Here is a 12,044-nt window from a genome sequence, read left to right as displayed (position 1 = left end):
AGTTGTGACAAGAATCTATAGTTGCCAGATGTAGTGGCTTATGCCTGTAATCCCAGCACTTTGGGAGGCCAAGGCAGGAGGATCTCTTGAGCCCAGGAGTTCAAGACCAGCAGGAGCAACAAAGAAAGACCCTGTCTTTAGAAAATAAAAAAAAAAATAAAAAATAAAAAAACATTAGTTGAACATGGTGGTGAGTGCCTGTAGTCCCAGCTACCATGGAGGATAAGGCAGGAGGATCACTTGAGCCCATGCGTTCGAGGCTTCAGTGAGCTGTGATCCTGCCACTGCACTCCAGCCTGGGCAGCAAAGCGAGACCCTATCTCCAAAAAAAAAAAAAAAAAAAAAAAAAATAGCGTCTATACCAAGAGATTTCAGTGAAAACAATGTTTTCATATCATATAAAATAGCTTACGCCCTCGTCATCTCAAACTTCCCCATCTCCATCCCACTGGTTCTACTTGCAAAATGAAAAAGCCCATTGTATTGCTTTCCTTAAACAAAAGAACAATTTGCCTTAAAAGCTGAATTTGAATCTTTGTTTTTATAGAAACAAAAACAATAATTGGCAGTTGTATTCCCCATTTCCATACAAATTCCAGCCACCAATGATATTTAAAAACTTGGCAGTTTCAGTTACAGTATCTCATTACATACTTCTATTCATAGCACAAAGTCTGGCAACTAGAAGGTGCTAAATAAATGACGGCTTTATTTTATTTTTTCTTTGTTAAAAAGATCACTGCCCAGTCAATACCAAACTAGAAACATTGTCTTCTCTGAATTCTCAGACTCCACTCCTTTCTCTTCTGTGTGGCAGGCCCTTCTCTGTGGTGTCTGACCAATAAGTTCCCATTAATCCTCCATGGTTTCCCTTGAAGTTATCGCACTCAAACATGCCTAGTTAGAGTGAACCATTCCTTATCTATATTTCTAGAATACTTCGGGAAAATTCACATCATAGCACTTATTACATTGCACTTTTATTTCTTGCTCACATTCCTGTCTGTCCTATTAAAATGTGATTTCTGGGACAGCGGGTTAGGTCTTGCTCATTTTAGTTTCTGTTGTTCCTAGCATGCTTCATGGTATATAGTATGTGCTAAATGAGTATTATTGAATTAAATTACACAAATATTTTCAAGGAAAGAAATTCTATATTATTTCTCTTTATTTAATTTTAAATATCTTAGAAACCAGAATTCAACTTTCCGGTCACTCTAATTTATTCTCTTTGAGGACCCTGATGAAGCTTTCCCGCCTTTCCATACATATAGCATCATGAAAAATAGGACATTTGCCATTTACTTCAAAACTTCTCTCTAGAGAAGGAAAAGTGAGATTTTTTTTTTCTAAATTCAGAGGACAGAAATTTGTTGTTGTTTAATCACACTAATACAGCATTACATGTAAAATGCATTCTTTTTTTAGTAAATTAATGTCTTCTGATTTGTTAAAGGAACAATTTGCTTATATATTTAGTTCATTAACAATTTTAACTTATCAGAACCTGTTTATGAATTAAGTTTCCTGAGCACCAAAATCATGGATTAAAAGTTCTGAAATACATTTCTGCCAAAAGGAACAATTTCTTCACAACAGAAAAATACCCGTTTAAAATATGCATTTGGTAGAGAAGAGAGGAAACGACGTAGGCTCAATAAATGTTTGGGGTAGACTGGCAGATTTATATTTTATTACTGAATGTTGTGGTTCTTTCACATCTGAATAAATGTGAAATGGTTTTCAAACTGATAACTAAGTATTTTGATAAAATTGGAACAGCTTAATCAACTTCATTAATTTCCTAGAGCTGCTATAACAGCACAACACAACAGAGTAGGTGGCTTAGAACAACAGAAATTGATTCTCTCACAGTCTGGAGGCTAAATGTCAAAATCAAGGTGTCAGCACAACATGCTCTCACTGAGACCGTTAGGAGAATCCTTCCTTGCCTCTTCCTACCTTCCGATAGTGGCTGGAAGTCCTTGGCCTTCCTCTCCTTATAGATAAAGCACTCCAATTATTTCTTCTGTTGTCATGTAGCCATCTGTCTTCGTGTGGTGTTCTCATATCTTATAAGGACACCAATCATATTGGATTAAGGCCCATTCCTATTTCCAAGTAAGGTGACATTAAAAGATACTGAGGGTTAGGGCTTCAACACATGAATTTGGGAAAGGGGGTATGCACAATTCAACCCATAACTCCAACTGTAATAAATTCTATATTGTTGTAAAACAAAATATCTCTTTGGTAGCAAAGTTAGTATATGCCAAAAAAAAAACACCCATAAGAATGTTTATATTTAAGCTACAGTAGAAAGGAGCATGTGAGTGACTATTTAGATTATAGTTACTGCTTAAGAAATACTTCTCCTTCCCCTCTTCTGTGTATAACTAGTTTAGAATTGAGGCCAATAAGATATCATCTCAAAATACTCGAGTGCTTCCCATTATTTATTATCTGTAATATACTAGATATATAATTTTGGACATCATCCTGCAGTTGAATGTTAGCTAAAATAATCATATTACTTTGTCTAAATGTAGTATGAGATCCTTTAAATATTTTAGTAATAAAACTTCCTTTGGTTGAAGAATCTAAAACATAATTGCTATACACCAGATTCTTCTCTGTAGAAGAATCATTCTGAAAATATAGTATAAAAATTGTGTGTATGGGCAAAAATGATAATTTAATACACATAAGGTAAATAAACAAGTAACTTTTAACTTTGTGAAGTGTTAGCATTTATATTTTAATAGCAAATGTTGTGATTGTATCATCTGACTTAGTTATTCTCCCATTTCACAGATAAGAAAACTGAGGCACTGAGAAGATAAATTGATTGCCATTCAATGAGTATTGACAGAGAAGGATTAGCTCTCGTGTCTATTGGGTCACAGCCTTATTAGTTTGATACTTATTAGAAAGTGTATTTCCTGTTCAAAAACATTGATTGGGATTCTACTGTGGGCAAGAGGCTGGGACAGATGTAAAGCAATAGGTTCCTTATTGATAACATGGTTACCACCTATTGATAAAATGGAATAGTACAAGATTTGTGCAAGAAATTCACTAAGACGGCCGGGCGCGGTGGCTCACGTCTGTAATCCCAGCACTTTAGGAGGCCGAGGCGGGCAGATCACGAGGTCAGGAGATCGAGACCATCCTGGCTCACACCGTTAAACCCCGTCTCTACTAAAAACAAACAAACAAACAAAAAAAACAATTAGCCAGGTGTGGTGGCAGGCACCTGTAGTCCCAGCTACTCGGGAGGCTGAGGCAGGAAAATGGCGTGAACCTGGGAGGCGGAGCTTGCAGAGAGCCCAGATCATGCCACTGCACTCCAGCCTGGGCAACAGAGTGAGACTCCGTCTCAAAAAAAAAAAAAAGAAAGAAAGAAATTCACTAAGACTACACAGCAATGTACAGTAAGTACTAAAAGAATGGTATAATCAGTAAGCATTAGAAGGTTCACAAAAAGGGAGAGTGCACAGGAAATGAATTGTAAACAAAGGCTTCATGAAAGAAGGACTTGAGTTGGGTTTTAAAAGAGTTGAAGAATAAATCCTATATGCAATGAAGAATTGTTGAATATGTCCAAGTAAGACAATGAAATGATTAAGTCAGTGTTTTAGAAAGATATATGTAGTAGTCAGAATTGTTCACCCTGGATAACTTGTCTGAAAATTTTCCCTCTTCCTCATTTATCCCCCACCCCTGCCAACGGTTCCTATTTTTCTATAAAACTTCTATTTGTCCTTAAAATTAAGTTTGGGTTTTAGAAAGCCTTTCTGATCTCTCCATGCAATATCATACAAGCATCTTCCCTTCTCCCCACTGGGAAAGTTCTAGTACCTTGTGTTTATTTCTGCATAGCAGTTATATTAAAATGAATTGTTTATCTTCCCCTCTGACCCATAAGCTACTTGAGGTGAAGAGCTAGGCATGTTTCCTCTCTGTGACTGCAGCAAAAAGCATGTATATAAAAAATAGTAGCTATTCAATGAGCATTTGTTGCTTTAAACTGAGTAGTGGTAATATCCTGGATTTGTTAAAGAGGGAAAGACTAAAGCCTAAAAGATCAGTTAAAAAACCACTGCAACAACTTGGACATTAAGTAAAGAGTGTTTAAAGGGAGCAGCCTCACTGGGAATAGTAAGGAACTGGTGAAATTATTGAAATGTGTGACTAACTAGATATGGGTTAAGAAGAAATAGGTTGTTTGGGGGTTCCAGGCTCAACTTACTAGAAAATAAGAGGGCTGTGAATTCTTGCTCTTTTGTAGTAGTCCTTACCTGGGCACCATGGACTTCTAGAGAGGTCTAGGATATACTTCCAAGGGTCCTTGAAGCCCTGAAATTATTTGCAAGTTTATGCATGTAAGGTTATGCATGTATTTTCCTTGGGAGAGGCTTTATAGTTCTCACTGAATTTTTGGAAGTCTCGGCCTTTAAACTTGTTAAGCACTACAGTTCTATTCAAAAGTATAGTATTATCTTAATAATAGCCATAGTCTTTGTGAGAGATATCATTCTTTAAAAATATTGACTGATGTGGCACCTCACAGTATCTTTTGTCAATTGTTGAAACCAGATTACTGAAAATCATATTGAAGACCCAGAGGCCTGCCACTTTCTTACTATATAACTTTAAGCACTTTCTTACTATATAACTTTTCTAAGATTTTTCTTATACTGTTAAATGCAGTAATGATAATACATGCCTCTTAGTGTTGTGAGGATTCCATGAGATAATGTGTATACAATTTCTAGTGCTCAATAATAGCTAAATATTGTTTGTATTATTACTCATTTAATTCTAACAGTGGCCATATATTATAATGCCAACATTGTAATAGGTGGCCCCCCATCATATCTCATTAAATTCCTCAATCAATTTGATGAAGGTCTAGTTTTATGTTAAGGTTACAGACAAGATGGAGACAGGTAAATACCTTGCCTGTGGTCACACAGCTAATTAATGGCTGAGCCAATACTGGAAGAGGTCAGCCAGACGTCTGAAAACAGGTGACTGTAGGGTAAGCAAGAGAGGGAGCACAGAACAGAACAAGCAGTCAGTGATAGGGTGAGCAGTAGGATGAGAGATCTGGAGTAGCCGTACCAAGGAGACTTTTCAAAAGATGTAACACTTAACACAGGACATAAATGATCATCTCTTTGCTGGCTAGAAATTAATTCTAGGCTTGGCCAGCCTTGGATCTATAAGTGGGTGAATGTAAATTGTGTGTGGGTGGCAGGAAGGCAAGGAAAATGAGACTGGATATGAGGATAGATACATTGTGACCAGCTGCAGTAGTGATTACAAAATGTTCATTTACTTTGACCTACTGGACATGGATAAAAATGGGAATACTAGGCATACATTAAACATTATCCAGATGTTTCATATGTGAAAGTATTTTAAATTCAGCCTGTGACATTAATAGAGTATTTTAATTATTTTACACACACACACACACACACACACACACACAGAGGTAATTGATTGGAAAGTGACCAGAATTTACTGTGTACTCACATAACCATCTAGGGCCACCATTGTCAAAGATTGTGTTGTATTTCTCTCCTCATGAGCAACCCTAAGATTTGGTTTGGTTGGTTCCAGCTCTGAACAGTACAAGTGATATGGTTTGGATTTATGTCCCCACCCAAATCTCATGTCAAATTGCAATCCCCAGTGTTGGAGATGGGGCCTGGTGGAAAGTGATGGGATCATGGGGGCAAATTTCCGCCTTCAGTGCTGTGCTCATCGTAGAGTTCTCACGAGATTTGGTTGTTCAAAAGCGTGTAGCCCCTGCCCCCTGTTTCTCTTCCTCCTATTCCAGCCATGTAAGATGTGCCCATTCCTCTTTGCCTTCAGCCATGATTGTAAGTTTCCTGATACCTCCCCAGTAACCAACAAATGCCAGCATCATGCTCCCTGTACAGCCTTTGGAACTGTGAACCAATTAAACTTCTTTTCTTTATAAATTACCCAGTCTCAGGTATTTCTTTTTTCTTTTCTTTTCTTTTTTTTTTTGAGACTCGTATTTCTTTATAGCAGTGTGAGAATAGCCTAATACACCAAGAATGATTCAAGCCCACTGTACCAAAGCTGGGATTTCAGATGATAACACAAACCCAGAGGGAAATTGATCCAAGACTTTTTTTCATTAAACAAGAACTCTGGGGATAAGGGGAAAGGAAGGGCCAATACCATTCCCCAACAGGGCCTGGAGGCCAGAAGTAGGTCATTCTTAAAACGAAAATTGGGATTGTTTTTCATTTTTCTGCAGCTTTTCCCTGTGTGAGATCTGTTTCAGCACAATGGTTACATTTGGGAGTGAATTACTCTCTTTTAAACAAATAGATATTATTTGTATATGCTAAAAATTCCATTCATGATTTAGTTGCTAATTGTTTATCTAGCATTTTGCTGCTCATTCTTTTACCTTTGCCTGCTGTTCTTTTGACAATTTTAGAGGAGGATTAAGGAAAAGGGAAAATGAACCACAACTGGGAGAAATATGAAGACTCATAAACTTTGGAAGAGGGACATTATATATATTGACCAATATGGTGGTGTTGAATTACATTTTGATTAGAAAGTAGTGGCAGTTAGCACGTTAGCTTTGACTTCAAATAGACCTGAGTTTAAATCATACCTCTGGAACCTACCTTAACCTTGACCCTGAAAATTAACCTCCTCAGGCTTCTATTTTCTTACACGTTAATAGAAATAATAATGCCGACTTCCTTAGATTTTTGTAAAGATTAAAAACTGTAATTTATCTTAAGTACCTAACACATGGCAGTGCTTCTTCACACCTGGCTATTCATGGCTCCAATAATTATGGATAATTAGGAATTGGCTGTAGATTATACATTCATTAGATGGCTGAATGTGTTTCTATTGCTGTAGGTTTCATTGGACTATATTATGAGCAGGACTGTTACTTAAATGACTCTCCAGTGATAATTAGGCATTATTAGAAGTTGTAATAAGTCTTGCAGTATTTTTGTCATTATCCTAAAATTATTGGACTATTATAGCCCATTTATAGGTAGATTAGAACATATATTCTCCACCCTTTAAAAGCCCATACTCCATTCAGTTTAAAGACTGTAGTAATAAAAACAGGAAAAAAGCCAGCCTCCCAAACCATCATGCTGCATATTATCTTTCTTAGTAGGAAGTTACAAGGAAGAAGGTGAAAGCAGTTGGCATAGAATGAGCTATTTTCTTTATCAGCTGATTTTAATGTTCATGTTGTGTCCATTCCCAGGTAGATAGGGTTCTGAATGAGTTACCATCTTCCAAAAAACATATTATTTTACCAAGAAATAATTTAGTCCCAGTAGAGTTCTGCCACAGCATGTTTATTGCTTTGGAGAATTATAATTAAGAAGCTCATTCAGTATTTCCAATTAAAACAATGATCTAATTAGACTGATTGCCCCACCTAATTTCTAGCTCCAGATGTGGGCCTACCTGCTGAATGAACAAGGATCCTTGAGCACTAGCGTATGCATTCTAACTGGGGAGCACAGGGGTCAATGCCCAGAGGGCATAGACAAAGCCCCTCAATGGGAATTGCCTGGAATTTTGCTGATGTAGGAAATATATATAGCTCCCTGTTTAAGATTATTACATGTGTCTTTTCTTTCATAAACCAAGTTTCTGATCTGTATTTAAAATGCAAATTAATGCTTTAAGCATCTATGAAGTCAATAAGTACTAGCTTCCCCCCACCCCCACTTTTATTTAAATGGGAAAGTGAGGTTCAGTGATTGCTTTCGACTTGGAATCATGGAAGATCAGTGGCTGAGAAAATCTTTTGGGATTATCTGGTTAAGTTCCCTTTTCACAGGTGAGGCAAATTAAGGCACAGACAGGTGAGCCAGACACTAGTCTCCTAACTTACGGCTCGGTGTTGGAAGCACTGGCTACCTCCTTCCCCCCCCCCCCCCCCACCTCCTGTAATTTTTGTCTTTTATTTCCTTTGAAAGAAATCTGGTTCCCCTTCCTTTATCCTTTTATAGGGCCTATTCAGAAGATATTAGGCCTGTCCATACACTAAAGAACATCTCATTGACTGTGACAATGGGCGAGATGAATGATGGGTTATAAATACTTCTCTCTTCCTTAATAGCTAACAATCTTCTCCAAGGACTGTGGACTCCTGTTCCCTGCTCATCATGTCATGGGCATCTGCCAGGAACCATCTTTGATGGTGTAAAAATCTTGAATACATAAGAGGGAAATTTTAGACTTGTTAGAAAGAAGCCAAGCAATTGAGACCTTAGATAGAACTTAGAATTCTCACCGAGTTTTGTTGGGTAATTGTTACTTAAAAAAAAAATGCAATTTCTGTTCCCTCTTTCCTCCAACCATTTATCTGGGAAGCAAGTTATTGGCAACCCAGAGCTGATTGTTGGACCTGGGGAAAATGGTGTGAAATGTGAGAAAATGTAATTGAGATAATAAAAACAAAAGATTTTACAATATATTATCCTCCAAGTCATCCATTAAAAAATTGGTAGCAAAAATGTGCAGTGTTTCAAGACTTTTCTTTTTCTTTTTTTTTAATAACAGATTTAAAGTAGAACAAAAAGTAGACTTCAAAGACGTTTTGTATTCTTTGAACATAACCGAGATATTTAGTGGTGGCTGCGACCTTTCTGGAATAACAGGTAGTATGATAAATAATTCTTATATTATGATGTTAATTTGTTTTGTTAGGACTACATTAACTAGCTGAGCTTAAAACTGAAAGAGCATTCAGCTCTGATAAATATATGCACAGTGAGTAAATGTCATAGTCATGTTGAGCTGTTTGTAAACAAGCACTTTATGTTTAAGTAGTTTTTCTTAATGAAAGTCAAAAAGCATTTTAGAATGTTAGATAAGCACTCTGGCTATACTTCTAATAAAACTACATAAGTAAAAGTATTATATGGGTTTTTATTTCTGCCCTGTTTGGATCTCCTCGTCTGAATAATGGGAATTACAACTTTGAGTCTCTCATCTAAGCAGAGCTAATACAACTCTTATAAAACAATTTGCAAATGTTAATTCACTAATATGAGAACACATGAAATAGTCATCCATAAGCTGCTGGATGATGAACACAATCAAGAAATTGTAACGCTACAGCTTGCAGATTTAGCAACAGAGTCTTTTGGGCTGACAACATATCTGAGAAGATGGAGCTCTTATGCTAACTCGCATCGGGGGAATCCTGCATGGTTAACACGTTCACTTGTACAACAAAGCCAAGATAGTCTTTGAATTCTTCAAGTCTCAGTGGTACTCACTAGTTCAAAAATAACTAGCTAAAAAAATGGATGAAGAGAGCCAATTTGTCCCAAGTTACTTACCCTCTTTTAAATTCAGTCTTCTGTTCTATAAAAATGGGCCTAAGCTTGTCTGTCTGATGGGGTTGTAAATCATAACATGAAATAGTGCAGAAATGTTTTATGTATTTATTTCTATATAGCTATCTGGGCTTTGGAAACGTGTTGTTAATTTAGTCATCACCCATCAATTATGTGGGCAAATGAACAGAATGAAAAACTTTCCTGATGGAGGAGGTGAATGAGGTCACAAATATCAAAATGTTCATTATCACCTTCACACATGGTGTAGCTACTCGTTCTCACACTGACAGATAGATCTGACTTCTCTGACAATTTTGTCAGCACTAGGTATGAGATGGTCAACATTAAATACTGCAACAGGATGCTCTGTAAGTGTGCCCTGAGACACAACCACCTCTTCAACCTTCAATAATCCAAACTATTTTTCATGCACTTCCTTTTCTTAAACTTCTTTCTGGCCATAGGGAGATCACTCAATATGCCTCAGACACTTCAAACAGCCACTTGTTCTGCAAATTCCCAGCAATTTGTGACTTCTAAAAAATCTCCTGTTACAGGCAGATTTTTAAAGAAAATACTTCCAAAATGTTTCATAAAAGACTTTATTCAAGAAAATAACCCAGTGCAGAAAAGAATAAATGTCCAGCATTTTCTGTTCTTTCCCTCTTGAGTTACCTATTTGAGCTGTTTTAACCATTTTGGTTCTGTCTTATTGCCTAGAATAGAATAGTCATAGCCAATGCTGATACCCCTGCTGGTAGCTAGGAGCACAGTAAATTCTCTGCTATCTCTACTTATCATTTGTACAATAAACATTCACTAAAGGCTACTAGGAAGCAGCCCAACACTAGTCTTATGGGACATCTGTGTGAAAGGGACACTACCTTATATTTATATAGTTCACAAGTTTTGAATGAAATGTTTTTACAGAGTTATTTTGGAAACTGTTAGAAAAATATTTGACTTCTCGCTCAGTTACTACTCCTTGTGTAATCCGTAGTAAAATATTTAACCTTTCTGAGTGTAAGCATTCTAATCTGTTAAGTGAGATAATATAGTGACTGGGGAAATAAATAAAAGAATGTATGTAAATCATCTAGTTTAACATTTGGCACATAGTTAAATATAAAACAGCAAGTGGGAAAAGTATCACATTAATATTACTTGCACATCTAGCAAATGTATTGTTTTCTTGTTCTCTTAATTTAATAACAATGTACTTAGAATTTTCATTTAAAAATTAAGAGAAATAATGATTATGAAGGTATAATGAATGAGTTTGTAGAGTCCACATTCTTACTTCTAACCTATCATATTTCAGGGCCTGTTCTTTTCCTAAGACTGGGCTTTGTCTGCAGTGAGATGGAACAAAGGAGACTAAGTGGATTAGTCTAATAGCCAGGGAGTCATTTGGGCTGGTGCCATTGCTAAACTGGGTGAAATTCTTCACTCCTTCCTAACCTGCTTTTTGGTCTTTCCTCTTGGTGTGGGCCACTAGGTCATTCCCTCTGTGTTTATTTGTCTTCTTCCAGGCAATCCTGGGAGAAGAAGGTGCTTATTTGCCGGACCTTGACAGAACATTCTCTTGCATTTCAGTTAATTCACACTAATAGTGTGGATGCCCATCTCTCTCCACTTGACAGGTTTCTATCACTAGACATACTCAGATGCATTGACCTATTGATTATTGACTTATATATTACAAATATTTATTGTGAGCCAATTATGAGCCAGGCAGTTTTCTAGAGCATGCTTCCTTTGTCCTCTGAGGAACATTGTCAGATCTATCTTGTCTTGCAAGGCCAGCTTGACATGGCTTCTGGGCTCCGGGTTTCACTTCTTCCTTCTTGAGGAGACTATACTTGCAAGTCACTCTACCAGAAATGCTTCACATATACATCAGTTCCACCAAGGGGAGAAAAAGGAGCATTCACTCTCAGCTCGTATCCACACCAGAACAAAACGTTGTAAAGCACGATCTTATGCTGAAAATTTTAACAGGTTTTAAAGTGTATCTCTGAAGTGATTTTGTAACAGGTGACACAGAAGTTCCTTAGAATTCCATAGCTTCCCCAGATTTGAAGGCAAGTACATTTTATTTTAAACTAAGATCAAAACCAAATACAGAATATAAAAGGCACTTTGGCTTTGAGGTTAAATATACAGGGTGGGATTAATTCAGATCTGGAAAGCCTCTTTCATTCTGTCTATAGACAATGGCTAAGGGAGGAAAAGCTCTCTGTCCCTTCAAATATTTCACTTAGTTGGATACCTGATTTGAGGCTTACATCATTTACCTTTTATATCACAGAAAAACTTGATCTCTCTCTGTATATATGTCATCTCTGGAAGAGCTCAACCTATAAATCACCTTTGTCTGTAGCAAATTGACTAAATAGGAAAAAGTTCATTTATTTGTTTCCCTGTCTTTGATCATTTGAAAATCTAATGATGCTGGGCATGGTGGCTCACACCTGTAATCCCAGAACTTTGGGAGGCCAAGGCGGGTGGATCACCTGAGGTCAGGAGTTCGGGACCAGCCTGGCCAACATGCCGAAACCCCATCTCTACTAAAAATACAAAAATTAGCCAGGTGTGGTGGCAGGAGCCTATAATCCCAACTACTTGGGAGGCTGAATGGTAGAATCGTTTGAATCT

General features: G+C 37.1%; 1 protein-coding gene and 1 long non-coding RNA gene across 3 annotated transcripts in view; one reads left to right on the top strand and one right to left on the bottom strand.

The window, feature by feature from the left end:
• Window positions 1–12,044, bottom strand: part of LOC107970837 (uncharacterized) — a 94,063-nt gene that overhangs the window by 12,753 nt on the left and 69,266 nt on the right. The window lies entirely within an intron of this gene.
• Window positions 1–12,044, top strand: part of SERPINI2 (serpin family I member 2) — a 33,525-nt gene that overhangs the window by 9,876 nt on the left and 11,605 nt on the right. Inside the window, exon 5 of the mRNA XM_016942267.3 lies at window positions 8,602–8,699. Coding sequence (XP_016797756.2) covers window positions 8,602–8,699 — 98 coding nt within the window. The remainder of the gene's footprint in view (window positions 1–8,601; window positions 8,700–12,044) is intronic.

Source organism: Pan troglodytes, chromosome 2 (assembly GCF_028858775.2).
Source record: "Pan troglodytes isolate AG18354 chromosome 2, NHGRI_mPanTro3-v2.0_pri, whole genome shotgun sequence".
Classification (NCBI taxonomy): domain Eukaryota; kingdom Metazoa; phylum Chordata; class Mammalia; order Primates; family Hominidae; genus Pan; species Pan troglodytes.
Note: the sequence above shows the minus strand (reverse complement) of the source record. Positions and strands in the feature narration are given on the sequence as shown.